General features: G+C 58.8%; 2 protein-coding genes across 8 annotated transcripts; both read left to right on the forward strand.

The window, feature by feature from the left end:
- Window positions 1-923: 923 nt before the first annotated feature.
- On the forward strand, window positions 924-10,174 carry USF2 (upstream transcription factor 2, c-fos interacting). 7 transcript variants are annotated; one of them, XM_021097200.2, is made up of 10 exons: window positions 924-1,203; window positions 1,471-1,517; window positions 1,628-1,746; window positions 1,882-2,082; window positions 2,506-2,656; window positions 2,779-2,866; window positions 3,134-3,192; window positions 9,029-9,123; window positions 9,275-9,410; window positions 9,518-10,174. In XM_021097200.2, exons 1-10 carry the CDS (start codon window positions 1,142-1,144, stop codon window positions 9,721-9,723), a joined length of 1,164 nt encoding a protein of 387 aa, XP_020952859.2. In that variant the 5' UTR covers window positions 924-1,141; the 3' UTR covers window positions 9,724-10,174. The 7 variants fall into 7 exon arrangements, with proteins under 7 accessions (XP_020952859.2, XP_013853766.1, XP_003127089.1 ...); XM_013998312.3 differs by having other exon boundaries at window positions 9,275-9,403; window positions 9,477-10,174; XM_003127041.6 differs by having other exon boundaries at window positions 9,275-9,403.
- A 2,268-nt stretch (window positions 10,175-12,442) lies between these two features.
- Window positions 12,443-13,901, forward strand: HAMP (hepcidin antimicrobial peptide). The gene is given in 3 exon segments (NM_214117.1): window positions 12,443-12,584; window positions 13,559-13,618; window positions 13,705-13,901. Coding segments are annotated over 3 exon segments (249 nt in total). The 5' UTR covers window positions 12,443-12,497; the 3' UTR covers window positions 13,807-13,901.
- Window positions 13,902-15,760: the final 1,859 nt, after the last annotated feature.

The following is a 15,760-nucleotide window of genomic DNA, read 5'->3' on the forward strand; positions in this document are numbered from 1 at the left end:
AGCCCAAAAAGCTACTGTGTGTGTGTGGGGGGGGGGGTGGGTGTGTGTGTGTCCGCAAAAGGCCGCAGGTCCAGTTCTCTCATGGGACTTGCGTTGTGAGCCAGGAGGAAAGGACCCGCTCTGCCTTCTGCCTTCTCCCTTTCCGCGGCCAGGAATACGTGCCCCACGCTGGCCCCGCCCCGCCCTGCGTGCGCGCCCCGGCCCCGCCCAGACATGCGCATGCGCCCCGGGACCCCACCTTCGCGCACTTCAGCCCGGCCGCCGGGGGCGCGCGTGCGCGCTCCTGTCCCCTTCCACCCCCATTCACCCCTCCCCCCCGACCTACTTTTCTGTTTCCAAGCCCCGCCGCCTGCATCGTCCCCGGCGACCAGAACCCCTCCTTCAGGTCCCCTGGCGTTCCATCTGGGCCCGCGTTCCACACCGGCGGGCGGCCGGCGAGTACCGGGCAGACACTGAGGCTGTGGCGGCAACCTCTCGCCCCACCGGTACCCGGCCCGCGCGCCCGCCCGCCGTCCCAGACAGACAGCGCGCGCGCTCCCCGGGGGCTGCCCCCCCCCCCCCCGCGCGCGTCGGCCCCGGGCTCGCGCCGCCGCCGCCGCCGCGCGCGCGCAGCTCAAGTAAAGGAGGAAAAAAAAGGGGGAAAAAATAGAAAGCAGCGGCGGCTGCAGCAGCGATCCGCCGCCGGACTGGGCCAGGCCGGGCGGCGGACGCGCGAGCCGGCGATCCAAGGGAGAGGCGGCGGCCATCTAGGGCGGGCCGGGTTAAAAAAAAGTCGCGGCGGCGACGGCTGCTCAGGGAAGGAGGCCCGAGGGCCGCGTGCACCGGGCGGGGGGCGGCTGCGCTGCGTCCCGGAGCCTAGAGCCGCCGGGAGCCGGCCGGCGGGCGAGCGGGCGGAGGCGGCGGCGGCGGCGGCTGCAGGAGCAGCGGCGGCGGCGGCGGCGGCGGCATCTCCTCCTCACATGACCCCACTGTTTGTCCCCGTGATCAGCGCGAGCGGCTCCCGTGTCTCCTCCGTCCCCTCCTGCCGCGCGGCGTGAGCGCCGGGCTCGGGGCCCCCCCGGCCGCCCGCCCCCTCCCCTCCCTCCCTCCCCTCCCCTCCCCTCCCCCCCGGGCCCGGCGCCCCCCCCGCCCCCACCCCCCCATGGACATGCTGGACCCGGGTCTGGATCCCGCTGCCTCGGCCACCGCTGCTGCAGCCGCCAGGTAAGGGCGCCCGGCCGGTCCGTGCCCCCGCGCGCCCTGGCCCCGGCCCTTCGGCCTGGCGGCCGGGCCGCCATGATCCCGAGCGGCCGCCGAGCCCAGCTCAAAATGGAGGCCGCGAGGGAGGGGGGACTTGCGCGAACACCCCTGGCCCCCGGTCCTGGAGGTGCCCCTGCCCCAGACTGTGTCAGGCGGCATGGGGGCCCTGCACCTGGGCAGAGGGGCGGGGGCGCTGGCGGCCCTGACCCCCTCTTCCCGTCCTCCCCGCAGTCACGACAAGGGACCCGAGGCAGAGGAGGGCGTCGAGCTGCAGGAAGGTGAGTGCTCGCGGGGCCCACCGGGGTCTCGGCCTGCGCCCGGGAGGGCACTGGGGGCGCTCAGGCCCGCACCACCGCTGACCATCCCCCCTACCCTCCTCCGACCGCAGGCGGGGACGGCCCTGGGGCGGAGGAGCAGACGGCGGTGGCCATCGCTAGCGTCCAGCAGGCGGCGTTCGGCGACCACAACATCCAGTACCAGTTCCGCACAGAGAATAATGGAGGACAGGTGAGGCTGCGGGCCCGGAGCCCGGCGGCAAAAGGAGGGCTCAGCCCGGGGTCGAGCGGGCGGGCTGGGAGGGGCTCGAACCTGGCCCCTGCCCGGGCCCCAGCGCGGGTCTCGCTGCTCTGCCGCCCCCTGCAGGTGACATACCGCGTAGTCCAGGTGACTGATGGTCAGCTGGACGGCCAGGGCGACACAGCAGGCGCCGTCAGCGTCGTGTCTACGGCTGCCTTCGCGGGGGGGCAGCAGGCTGTGACCCAGGTGGGTGTGGAGGGGGCCACCCAGCGCCCCGGCCCCGCTGCTGCCTCTGTGCCCCCAGGTCCCGCAGCGCCCTTCCCACTGGTAGGTGCCCAGCAACCTCTGGGGGGGGGGGTGAGGATGGAGAAGGGACGTGCAGTCTTTTCTTGGGGAATCCCGCGGGAGGGGCAAGTGGGACCAAGATGCTGCCTTCAGGGCCTCAGGTCAAATCCCTGATGTGCCCATGAAACCTTGGGGAAGACCTTTGGAGCATCTTTCCTTTTTTTTTTGTAAACTGGGGACTATGGCAACAGAGAAGTCTCTGAGAGTTAAAAGTGGGTCAGTTCTCCGAGTGATTGCTGAGTACCTGCCAAGTTCCAGGGCTATGAGAGGCAGGGCAGAGCGGCACACACAGAGGGCTTCCCCACTCTCCGTAGGGAATGCAGTAAACATCAAACATGGCAACCAGGGGATGGCTTGGGGAACAAAGATGGCTAAGGGTGGCCTCTGTGTCCTCCTGCTCCCTAGGCTGTAATCCAAAATCCCTTCAGCAATGGTGGCAGCCCGGCAGCTGAGGCTGTCAGTGGGGAGGCACGATTTGCCTATTTCCCAGCGTCCAGTGTGGGAGATACCACGGCTGTGTCCGTACAGACCACAGACCAGAGCTTGCAGGCCGGAGGTAAAGGAGGAAAGGGGCCAGGGCGGAAGGCAGGGGAGGCAGTAGGCCTAGCAGGGAGGGAAGCCCCCCCACCAGTTCTGACTCTACCCCCAGTTTTAGCTCTAACCCCGCTTTCCCTGCAGGCCAGTTCTATGTCATGATGACGCCCCAGGACGTGCTTCAGACAGGAACGCAGAGGACAATTGCACCCCGGACACACCCCTACTCCCCGTATGTGCTGGAGACCTGGTCCCAGGAGCAGGGGACACTGGGAGGGCCTCTTGTGGGGGTCCAAGGAAGAAAAGGTTTTCTGGAATGGGAGTCAGGCAGCTGAGAACTCAGCAGGCAGTTGGTGTATTTTTGGATCAATTTCTGCTTCCCTTTTCCTTACTCTCCTTGTTTATCTTGCAGAGGTAAATTGCAAGTCTGAATCCTTAACAAATGCTTAGACAAACGAGCCAGAGGTAACACGTGCCCATATTTCCCATCCTTTTCTAGGAAAATCGACGGAACCAGAACACCCCGGGATGAGAGAAGGAGAGCCCAGCACAATGAAGGTAGGTCAGGGTGGCGCTCCCAGGCCTCATGGGCACAGTCTGGCCCAGGGCTTGGAGTCACAGATCAGCAGGTACGCGACAAGTGCATGAGAGATGTTTGTCGAGTGCTGGAAAGGTAGAAGTGGGAGAGAAAGTTCATTGTCAGGCGCAGATAGGCAGCAGGTGTGAATTGCAATGTGTTGCTCATCCCGGCTGGCGACCTGGCGACCTAGTAATGACCGGCGTTTTAATGGCAAGTTTTATATTCATGTATGGATTTCCTGTTCCTCTTGAAAGGTGGGTCGAGCTGGCTTCCCACAGGGCAGCTGTTTTGCTCAAGTCCCTCACTCCCCTGTCAGCCTGGCTCCCGAAAGTAGCTCTGGTCTGAGATGGAGCATATCTGAAGATGAAACCGTAGGAAGCCATGCCCTCGCCTGCGGCCGGGGCACCGTCTCCTTCCCATGAGACTGAAATCCCACCCTCAGGTGGTTTTGGGCCCTGTGCTCTGCCTTAGACAACTCACCTCTCACAGGGGGTTCATTCAGGTGGGAGAGACAGAAACTACACAAAGCTGTGGCGTTGGCCCAGCGGTTACGAATCTGACTAGTACCCATGAGGAAGTGGGTTCAATCCCTGGCTCTGCTTGGTGGGTTAAGAATCCAGCATTGCCGCAAGCTGTGGTGTAGGCTGCAGATATGGCTTGCATCCCACGTTGCTGTGGCTGTGGTGTAGGCCGGCAGCTGCAGCTCCGATTCAACCCCTAACCTGAGACCTTTCCATGTGGCGAGGGTGTGGCTGTTAAAAAAGAAAAAAAGAAAGAAAAAAACTACATAAAGCAACAATGTGACCTTAGGGAGCATGAGCTCTAAGTCACCTGAAGGAGGATGAGTTTGAGTGAGGAGATACCGGGTTATGGCCGCGCACTGTTGGCCTCTCTAGAAGGGACCCTTGAGCAGGGGCTGTGGCCCTAAGGAGGCGTCCCCGGCAGAGAGGGACCAGCAAGTGCAAGCGTTGGGCCTGAGCCGGAGCGGACTTGGTGCGTTAGAGGGAGAGCAGAATTCAGGAAAGGAAAGAGGAAGCTGGCGGGGGTGTGGGCAGACTGGCCAGGGCCAGCTCACACGGGGCCTTGCGAGGGCCCACACTGCGTCTGCAGCCCCGGATTTGTATTCTAGTTTGAGAAGGAGCCAGCAGGGGGGTTTGTGTTTGGAGGCTGGATGGTAAGGGTGATGAGGGGCCAGGGGTGAGGAAAATAGGGGGTGACTGCAGATGTGGGCCTCGGACAGGACAGGGCTTGAAAGGGGCAAGAGGGGGCCGGGTCGGGGGGAGAGTCTAAGGCTGAAGAATCAGGATTTCGTGATGGGGCCAGGTTTGTTTAAAGAGAAGCAGTGCGCCTGAGCTTGGTTTGGGGTGTGATGGGTCTAGCGGGGTCTCCGGTTGGTTGCCCAGGCCGTCATGGCTCTACTGCCCACTGGTCATATGGCCCCAGGCTGGCTCAGTCTCTGCACCTTCTTTAAGGATGTCTTAACGTGACCATCCCAGAGGCTCAGAGTGAGGCTGTTGAGCCCTGAGCCCCCCTCAGGGCTGTGTGCCACCTGCTAAGACTCGAGCAGGCGGCTCTCAGGATGCCATGCAGCCACCCTCCAGCCTGCTCTCACGCTGTGCCTCTCGTTGGATTTATCCAGTTTCAAACAGTCTTGAATCTTCCTCCCCCTGCAGAAATCAGTCTTGCACGTTACCCTCCAGCTGCAGCCTGGCCCCTCTCTCCCACCCGCAGGGGGTTTGACCCACCCTCCCTGTCCCCTTGGCATTGGCAGTCTGGCTCATTTCTCTCCCAGAACAGCTCTGTTTAAGGTCACCCGTGATGACCGCATTGCCAAATCCGCTGGCTTCCTTTCCTGTCTGCACTCCAAGCATCTGACCCTGCCTGTTCTCCTCCTTTCGAGAGTATTCCTTTCTGTTCCACCTGCTCCGATTCCCCTTCCCAGCCTGCTCCTGAGAACACAAGAACACAGTCCCCGTGGGAAGCTTGTTGACAGTCATGGCCTCCACACAGTCCTCACTGGTGCTGGGTGGGTCGGCAGGACAAGGCCTGGGAGCCTGTTTCAAGTTCCCCAGGTGCCTCTTCGCAACAGGCAAGGTTGGGGACCTACTGTGGCTGTTGATGTTTCTTAAGGTCCAGCCCCTTCCAGCAGCCTTGGGAGAGTGAAACTTCAGGCCCAGGGACGGTCATTTTCCCCAAGACCCTGTCCCCATTTCTCAGTGTTCGTCATTTCTCCCGAGGGAAGGGCCTACCGAGCTTTCTCCAAAAAAGTATATGACTCCAAACAGGTGAGACCTGCTCCCCGATGTCCTCCCAGGGCGCCCCCCACCCCGCCTGCTGGCCCTGCGCAAAGCTCTTACCCCCCTCTGGCGCTCCAGACCCGGGTTTCGAAGTGCCCGCTCATTTCAAAATCTCCATCTCTGGATGTCCTTGAAACACCTTGACTTGTCCAAGATGGAATCTGCTGTCTTTCCTTCCCAGAGGCTTCCATGCAACATTGCTTTTTCCAAAGCAGCAAACATGACTCCAGCCAGATTCCCAAACGGGGCCACCTTCAGCTCTGCCCTCCTCTCCCCTCACATCCGCAAGCCCTGACATGCTGCGCTGAAGTGACCTCAAATCCGCTCTTCTTTTCCCCTTTCCCATGTTTCTCGGTACCACAGGAGCCCATCTCTGGGCTGCAAATGCCTGCAGGGACCTGAGGGAATAACTAGGTTTGGCGTGGCAGACAGGCGCTGTGGGCTCTGCCATGAACAGGGGCTCACACTGCCAGCCATTGCCACTGTGTCAGAATTTGCACCCACTGCTGCCAGAATCTCTGAGAAGCTAGAAATCCAGACCTTTATGTGAAATCTGATTTTTGAATTGCTTTTTCTGTCTCACGGGTGTCTGCTCTTACTGTTACAAACTTACTCTTTGTGCATAATTTGGGTTTCCTTTGCCGAGGGCTTTCCCCTAGCTTTTTAACGTGGTTTTGAGCCTGCCTTTTTTCTCAGGAAGCCTCTGGTTGCACATTTCAGTTTAACACTCCTTTAGCTGCGTCCCATCTGGATATATTGTTGTGTTTCATTGTCATTCAACTCAAAATATTTTCTAGTGCCCCTTATGATTTCTTCTTTGACCTGTGGGTTCTTTAGAACATGTCTTGTTGACTGTATAAATCCTTAGGGGCTTTCTGAATGTCTTTCTGTTACTCTGATTTTTAAGTGAGTTCTTTTGTGATCAGAGGGCAGATTCTATGTATAGAGTGGCAGATCTTTGGAATTTATTGAGGCTTCTTTTATAGGCCTCAGTATGGTCTCTTTTGGTGGAAGTTTTTGTGTGCACTTGAAAAGGACGTGCATGTGCTGTTGCATGTGCAGCGTCCCCCGGTGGTAGCGAGGTCAGGATGGTCGAGAGTGTTCGGGTTTTCTATCCCCGTTTTTTGGTCTGCTCGTCCTGTCAGTTACTGAGAAGGAACGCTGGGCTGTGCTTGTGGATTTGCCCATTTCTCTCATCCGTCCTGGCAGATCTTGCTTCTAAATTGGTTTCAATGTTGTCTGGGTGTGACTTAAGTCTTCTGAGGAAAGGACGAGGCCTTGGTTTTAACAGGCCTACCTCCATTTCAGTCATGCCAGCATGGTTTTCCCGAGCCACGGGCCTGACCGCATCACCTCCTGCTGAAGGCGGAGCCCTAGACTAGGTCCTTAGGGGAAGAGAAAGTGAGGTCCAGACCTGCTGGCCAGACATTCGAGGCCTTCACTGCCTGTTTCTACAAGCTTTTCCTGCTGCCCCGCCCCACCCACCCCTGCCCTAAGGTATTGCCTTCTTACCATGTCTGGGTTTCTTGACACCTGTTAAGTTTTTCTCCAGAGATACAGCCCACTCCACTCTGTGCAGAAAGCACTGCTCCTCCCTGGCATTCCCTGGGCACTCGGTCCAGTCTTCAGTATAACACACAATCCCGTGGCGTCAGTATCTCCTGTTCACGTGCATTTCATGGAGGTCCCGCATGTGCCAGCAGGGCCGAGGTTGAATCTTTCGTGGACTCCAGCCTCACGGAGCACCCTGCACACAGTAGGGCAGGCATTTTAAAGAAGTAAATGCGAACTGCAGATGTGCCCTGCCCCACCCCTGTCCCCTGCTGGCCTGAAATGAGGGGGGTCGGGCATGCAGGTGCAGCCCGGTGCCCGGGGTCAGGAATGCCCGGCTGCAGGAGGGTCGAGAAGGAAACTGAGCTGCCATCGCCTGTTCCCCAGCTGGAACCCAGGAGCACACTGCCAGGGGACGTGGCAGCCAGCGCTGCCCTGCCTGGGCTGGGCTCTTAGCTCTGCTGTGGCTTTGGGCCACTGAGTCCCCAAAGACTGTAAGACATGGCTGTCCCCACGGGGAAGGCTCACTCTGTGATGGTGACAGGGCCCAGGTCTTATGCACTCCCTGACCGTGGGCCAGGGTCAGGTGAAGCCCGATACCGGCACCGTTCTTAGCATGGCATCAGGGAGGGTTCGGCAGAGAGAGGAGAGCGAGGGAGGAAGCAAGGGTCCGTGTGGGAGGGTGTTGTCACCTAGGCCAAAGTTGGGCCACTGGGGAGGACCGGGCAGCAAGCGGAGGGCAGCGAGTGCCAGGAGAAGACAGTTGGATTTGCTCGTAAGGGACCAGACGCACTCTCCGAGGGGTTGGCCCGGCGGAGGGGCAGTGCCGGCCTCAGAGGAGCTGAAGAGTGAGGGGCACGCTTCTGGTCAACCCTGCCGTTCTCACTCTCCCCCAGACCCCTCCCCCGGTCTCCTGTCACTGCCCCCATCCCGGAGACAGTGCCGCCTTGCCCTCCTTTGCAAATCCCCCCCACAGTACCCTCCTCCACCACGCCACCCACGTCTGTCCACGGCTCTCTTGGCAGGGGGATGAGAGTGTGGGTGAGAGTTGGGGGGCGGGGGGGCAAATGAGCTTTCTTCCGTGTCCCCAGCAGTGCCTGGCACCGTGCTCAGTAGGTCAGGGAGGGCTTGGATAGTTTCGCTCAGCAAGCCCCACACCAGGGGTCTCAGGCTGCAGTGCGGGCAGGCCCCAGGCAGCTGTCATAGGTTGCGACAAGCCAGATGAGGAGCCAAGTGAAGACACACGTGCCCTCTCTGAAGGGGGCAGCTGCCAATCAACTCAGCAGGTAGAATCCGATTGTGGCGTTTTATGACATAAAATCACAAATCTGGACTTTTCAAGGAGACTCTGCCAGTAGTTTGCCAAACGTGGCCTTCGAGATGGGGTTTGTATTGTTCCTGGGGGACCCGGTGGGTGCCCTACAGGCCAGGCCCTGAGAGCCACGCTGCCAGCTGGGGAAGCTGAGATGTCCGCCGGGACCCCAGATAAGGGGGATAAGGATTTTAAGCAGAGGTGAGACATGGTCATACTGGGATTTGAAAGAGGAAGAGAAAAGCAGAATCTGGGGAGACCCGAGCACTGTGGAAAGTCAGACACAGCGGGCACGGGCAAGGGGCCCTCCGGGCCTGGGTAGAGGGGCTCTGGCCCATCTTGCCTCCCAAGCGGACCTGCCCACTGTAGTCACAGCTCTATTTTTTAAGAGGCTGGTTGTTATGTGACATCTCCTCATTTTTGGACGTTGGTTCCAATGTTGGAACACATGCTGGGCAGGCAATGTTGGAACACATGCGGCTGAACGGGCCGCACGGTGTATGTGGCCCTTGGGCTGAGAGTTTCTTGGTTCCCCTCGAGGAGCAGGGTGAGGCGGGCTGCTCGCGCTGTGCCCCCTCGGCTTCGGGTCCCTAGGCTTCTGCCTGGGGAGGAAGCGCCGTGAACACAGCCTTGTTCTTGCTGTTCTGGCTGCAGTGGAGCGGAGGCGGAGGGACAAGATCAACAACTGGATCGTCCAGCTTTCAAAAATCATTCCAGATTGTAACGCAGATAATAGCAAGACGGGAGCGGTGAGTGCCCCCGGCCCCTCTGGGCCTCGGTGTGGCGGCGGCCGGTCCCCCAGTCCCTTTGCAGAGGGAGAGTGGGCCTGACGCAGTGCGGGAGTCGGCCAGGGCAGGGCCCAGCGGGCAGTGCTGGCTGACGCCCGTGCCCACCCCCCAGAGCAAAGGTGGGATCCTGTCGAAGGCCTGTGACTACATCCGGGAGCTGCGCCAGACCAACCAGCGCATGCAGGAGACCTTCAAGGAGGCCGAGCGGCTGCAGATGGACAATGAGCTCCTGAGGCAACAGGTGAGAGGTGGGGCCGGGAGCCAAGGCCTGGGGGCGGGCGGGGGGCGGGTGTGGCTGGAGCCCCAGGGTGCAGGGAGCCAGCCCTGGCTGCTTGTCCCCTGGCGTGTCTGGCAGATCGAGGAGCTGAAGAACGAGAATGCCGTGCTCCGTGCGCAGCTGCAGCAGCACAACCTGGAGATGGTGGGCGAGAGCGCCCGGCAGTGACGCCCGCCCAACCCCAGCGAGCGGCGGGGGCCGCCTCCGGGCCTCTGCTGTCCCCTTCCCCAGCCCTTAGCACAGAGAGGGACAGATGCCCCTCCCCCAGCTGCGTTTTTTTATAGTAGATTTTTAACAAAAACAAAAAACAAAAACGGGGAGAAATAATGCATTTCTGTGGATAAGCCCCCACCACTCTCCTCAACTTGAAAGCGCTATCCTCCCGCCCCCCCCGCCGCCCTTCTCCCAGCCCCACTAAGCCCAGCACTTCTAGTGGCCTCGCCGGAGGCAGGCCGGAGGAGGACAGAGGCCCTGCCATATCCCACTGCCTCCTTGGTCTCTAGAGGTACTGACACAGGGTGCTTACGGGAAGGGGGGGAGCCTTTGGGGGCCAGCCCCGGGGCCTGGGCCTAAGCAGGGAGGCCATGTCCCACCCCACCTCTTGTTTCTGGAACCCTGCTCCCCTTTGGGTGTGTGAGTGTGTTTTAATTTTCTTTATGGAAAAATGGACAAAAAAAAGAGAGAGAGAGAGGTATTTAACTGCAATAAACTGGCCCCATGTGGCCCCGCCTTGTCTGTTTGTGTATCTGTCCATCTCAGGTGTCGGGAGGGGGCCTGGGGTCTATGCAGAGCTCCTGAGGCCAGGACCTCAGCTGTCGTGTGTGTGGCCGTGTGCCAGTCCTTGGCGTCCTGTACCACCTGGTACCCAGTTTGTTGGTCATAGGGATGGAGGAATTCAGGAAGGAATAGCTTCTTTGAGGCCCCAGGTGTGTATATGTGGTGTGGGGGCAGGAAGAGCCGGGGTCAAGGACATGTCCCATGTGTTTGGAGAAGAGGCTGGGGTCTCCTGTGTTACCAGTTCCTAAAAACAGGACTCGCTCCTGGCCCTGCCCTTCTGGGCTGACGCCCTCCCCTCTGGACCAGCCAATGGTGGGGCCTGGCCTTGAGCCCCCCACCCCCAGGGAGGGCAGATGGCCAAAAAGCCAAGCTTGGCCCGTCAGCCTGTCGCCTTGCACCGCGACTCTGGCGCCTGTGCTGTGTGACCCCTGCCCCTGGCTGATGATGAAACCTGGCCTGAGCTGAGATGCAGTGATGCCCAGCAGGGCTGGGGGATGCTGCTATGTCTCCCTGTGGATGCGAGGGCGGCCTTCCCCCAGACCCTGCCTCAACCAGCAGCCCCTGCGCAGCTCCAGCCACTCCTAGAATCTAGGCCTGCTGGTCTGGTCACCTTGCTGAGCTCACCACCCTGCGCCCACCCCAAGTGCCCCCAGCTGGTCTCCTCCCTGTGCGAACCCTGTCTGCTTTTCCTGGCCATTGCTCTCTCTGAGGCCGTCTTCCGGAGGGAGGGTCATGGAGCAGGAGGAACCGAGCCTAGAGTGCTTGGGGAGGCGGAGGTGGGGAACAGCGCTACATCCCAGGGGCCTCCTGTTTTTGTGAATCTTTTTTTCCAGGGGGCCTTGACAGCATTTGAGGGCCAGGAGGTATTCATCCTTGGCCACCGTGACAGGCTGATGCTGGGTGGCCCAGAGTGAGTTGGAGGAGGAAATGCCCAAGGGCCCGTCTCTGGAGTCACTGTTTGCCATTCCCCTGAGCCATAGGCATCCTGAGATGGTTCCAGTGGCGGACAGGCATGAGGTGGCCACAGCCAGGCGGCCTGAGCTCTGCTCCCTTTCTGGCCATGCTCGGGCAGCAGGCTCCTGGAAGAAAAGCCCAGCTTGGGGTGTGTGCTGTCGTCTGTGGCCCGAGTGCCCCACCACTGCTGGTTTCCAGGTGCCAGTGCCCGGCCCTGACTGCGGAGTTGGGATGAGCCACGCACGATCTGCTTGCCAAGCCATTATGCCCCAGGCCCAGCAGCCCCCAGCCCCAACCCCGTGCCTTCCTGGGTCTCCAGAGAGGCAGGAAAGCCTGGGGAGAAGGCCACAGCCCCAGTCAGGCTGCCTGGGCCGGAATCCCGGCTCTGCCTCCGGCTGGGCGAGCTTGGGCCGTGCCCTGGGCTTGGCCTTTAGTTCCTCCCTGTAAAGTGAGGAAAATGAGGCTCAGGTGAGCACGATGGGTTCCTCTCTCGGGAGCAGCGTCTGGGAGGCCAGGCCCCTGGGGTCAGTGGCTGGGACAGCAGCGAGGGCCCAGAACAGGGAGCAGAGCCCAGGATGGGGCAGGCGGGAGCCGCTCCGAGGCCAGGTCGCCAGGGCTGAGTTAACACAAATGTGAGTCCCTATCTCTGCTGGCTTGTGTGGTGCGGTCCTCAGATGTGAGTTGGCTGTGACTGTCACCACTGTCTTTGGGGGCCGAAAATTCACGGGGACATTTCCCAGATACCAGGGCCGCATCTTAAGGTTCTGACGCTTTTGGAAAAGCCCACACACGCACCGGTGGCTCCTGCGGACACAAACTTCCGCGCCTGCCCATGTCCCCTCCCAGAAGCGAACCCCTGAGGGTTCCGCCAAGGGACAGTCAGCCTCCTTGTGAATGAGCAGGTCCGGGAAGGGCAGGGAGGAGGGCACCTTGCTCCTGCTCATCGACCTGTTCAACCTCCTGGGCGAAAGGGTTTTGGTTTTTGTTTTTGTTTTTTAAATCAACAGGGTGATGTCCCGTCGGGGACAGTGTCTCCCAGGTGGCTGACTCCAGGCGGGTGTCTGTGGCCGCATCGGCCCCACCTCCTGGACACACCTCTGCTGGCCAAGGGTGACATAACCCTGTTCCCTGTCACTCTGTTCCCGCTTATCTCTCCCGCCTTTTGGGCGCCACCACCTTCTTGGAAATGAGTTGGGCCAAAGGGGAGGGGGCTTAGCATCCCCGCCTCCCCCAGGAGGCTCCATAAAAGCAACTGTAACTGGACTCCCGGACACCAGAGCGAGTCCTAGAGCTAACAAGCAGGACAGCTGGACGGACAGACAGCACCATGGCGCTGAGCGTGCAGATCCGGGCCGCCTGCCTCCTGCTCCTCCTCCTCGTCAGCCTGACCGCCGGCTCCGTTCTCCCATCCCAGGTGAGAGTCCGAGGGGCCTGGGCCCAGCAGACGGCCAGAATCACACAGGAGCCCCAAGCCCTGGGGAGGGGACTGCTGCGGGCAGCCAGCGAGAGACCCCAGCATAGGGCAGAGCCCAGGCCAGGGAAGGGGATGGGGTACTGCGTGCAGAGACGGGGGGCCCCAACCGAATCCCACAGGTGTTTTCCGAGTGCCTCCTCTTACGCCCATTCGAGACAGGGGCGATCAAACAGTGAGCAAAGTAGGCGAGAGGAGATATTCGCGGGGCCAGGGAACGAATGAGCTTCAAAGAAGTAAACTCGTGTGTAGGAAAGGCTGCTCCAGGATAACGTAAAAGATGGGCGGGAGGGAGCGTGATGGGTGGGGGGATCCTCCTCCGATGGGATAAAGAGCTGGCTGTTTTGTTTAAAAATGTTTCTTGACCTATGACTGGGAGGGTGAGAAAAGGTAAGATGAGCAAGTCAAGGCCAGGGCGGGGGCGAGCATGGCCCCGCTCCATCCCCGAGGATCAGAGGGCTTGGTGAGGGACGTACTTGGTACTTGGTACTTGGTACCTAGAGGTGAGATCCAAGGGTGGTCATGCCACGTCTTGCCAGCCACCGTGCAAACGCTGATTATCCTCCAAGGGCAGGGGAAGCCCTGTTGGCTTTTGAAACAGAGAAAGCCAAGAAACAGAGAAAGCCAAGATCTGACAGCTAACACGTGGGGGAATGGATGGGCAGGGGCGAGATGCGGAGGGGGGCCTGGCATCCAGGCCCTGGAGAGGGCTACGGAAGATTAGCAGCTGCAGAGAGAAAAGGAGACAGATCTGGGATGTTTGGAGGCAGGAGAGCCGCCTGTGGGAAGGTGAGGAAAGGTCCGGAATTCCAGCTGAGCCAGGGGAACAGCAACCCCAGAGAGGAGCTGCTGCTGGAAGCGAGTCCGAGAGCACGGCCGGGGCCCTGCCATCCTCAATACTCCCTTTGCTTCCACAGACAAGACAGCTCACAGACCTCCGGACCCAGGACACAGCAGGAGCCACCGCTGGTTTGACGGTGAGCACACCTGGGACTCCCTCCCGAGCCTCCCCGGCCCGCCCCGGCCCAAGCCCTGCTCACGGGCCGTCTTTCCCTTCTCACAGCCCGTGGCCCAGAGGCTAAGAAGAGACACCCACTTCCCCATCTGCATCTTCTGCTGCGGCTGCTGTCGCAAAGCAATCTGTGGGATGTGCTGCAAGACGTAGAGCTGCCCACCCTGCCCCAGCCCCTGCGTCACCCCTTATTTATTCCGGCTGCCTCCAACCCTGAATGGTCTTGGAATAAAATAGCTTTTCTTTTCCAAACTGGAGTCTCTGTTGTCTTTTCTCCCTGCCAGAGGCTGTGCCCGAGCCTCATCCTGGCCCCTGTCTGGTGAAGAGCAATGCTTGGAGGGGGTGTGTGGTTGGTGGGTGCTGGGGGTGGGGGGATGCTGGGCGGGGTGCTGGGAGGGGGGGTTGCAAGGCAGCTCGGTGAGGAAAATTTGTTTTTCTGTTCCTCCCTTTCTTTCCCCACTTCAAAAGACCTCAAATTTATGTGAAGACAGCTGGGAATGAAAGTTAAATTTTCCTCCCTGAAATCTTAACACAGGGGTCAAATCAAACCTGTGAACCTGATCCAGTAAAGCGTGAGAACTGCTCCAGGGCTCCACAGGGTGGAAACGACCAAGATGTCACTGGTCTTTCTCACTCTCGTTCTCTCCTGAGTGGACAGTGGAGCTTTCCAGAGGCCCCGTGGCCTGTGATGACGTCATCGCACTGACATCATCGCTGGTGAATCCTGTGCTTGTGTATCTTGTGCTTTAAAAACCACCCAGTTTCTGGGAGTTCCCTTCGTGGCTCAGCGGTTAAAAACCCAACTAGGATCCACTAGGTTCGATCCCTGGCCTCGCTCAGTGGGTTAAGGATCTGGTGTTGCTGTGAGCTGTGGTGTGGGTCCCAGACCCGGCTTGGATCCCGCATTGCTGTGGCTGTGGTGTAGCCCCAGCAGCTGTAGCTCTGATGCGACCCCTAGCCTGGGAACCTCCACATGCCACAAGGGCAGCCCTAAAAAGCAAAAAGAAATAAAATACATAATAAATAAATAATAAAACTTCCCAGTTTCCAATGACACGTTACTTAGCCAAAGAAAAGAATGAAATAGTGCCATCTGCAGCACCATGGATGGACCTAGAGATGATCACACTAAGTGAAGTAAGTCGGACAGAGACAAATGTCACATGCTGTCACTTGTAGTTTGAAGCCGAAAAATAATACAAATGAATACATTACACAATGGAAACATACTTACAAACAGGGGGAAAAAAACACTTACTGGTTACCAAAGGGGAAAAGGAAGGAGGGGAGAGATACATTAGGAGTATGGAATTAATAGAAAAAAAAAAAAAAACTACTGTACATAAACTAGGCAGACAACAAGGATTTACTGTATAGCACAGGACGTTGCATTCAATATTTTGTAATGAACTATAATGGAAGATAATCTGAAAAAGAATGTCTATCTTAATCACATTACTGTACACCTGAAACTAACACGATATTATAAATCAACTATACCTTAATAAAAATAAAATAAAAAAATAAAAAAGTGCAGTTCCCGTCATGGCTCAGCAGTTAACGAATCTGACTAGGAACCATAAGGACATGGGTTCGATCCCTGGCCTCGCTCAGTGGGTTAAGGATCTGGCGTTGCCGTGAGCTCTGGTGTAGGTCGCAGATGCAGCTTGGATCCCGAGTTGCTGTGGCTGTGGTGTAGGCTGGTGGCTACAGCTCCGACTGGACCCCTAGCCTGGGAACCTCCATATGCCGTGGGTACAGCCCTAAAAAAGCCAAAAAATAAAAAATAAAAAACTTTCTACTTTAAATTTCTTTTTCTTTTTTTGCTTTTTACATTCACACCCGGGGCATGTGTGTGGCCAGGGATTGAACCCACATCGTCATGGATACTAGTCAGGTTCGTTTCTGCTGAGCCACAACGGGAACTCCCCAGTTTCAATTTCGAAAACATTAAGTAACTGTAGATATAACTCATTAGATCAAAAGGTTTTTGGAGTTCTCAGTAATTTTTCAGAGTACAAGAGGGTCCTGAGACCAAACTGTTTGAGAAGCCCTGGCCTTCAGAGGCCAGACAGGTGAAGTAAAGGAGAGAGGTGTGATGGATTTG

Source organism: Sus scrofa, chromosome 6, assembly GCF_054392235.1.
Source record: "Sus scrofa isolate SSC_HxYL_T2T_F1_AM1 chromosome 6, Sscrofa_HxYL_maternal_Yorkshire_Landrace_v2.0, whole genome shotgun sequence".
NCBI classification, from domain to species: domain Eukaryota; kingdom Metazoa; phylum Chordata; class Mammalia; order Artiodactyla; family Suidae; genus Sus; species Sus scrofa.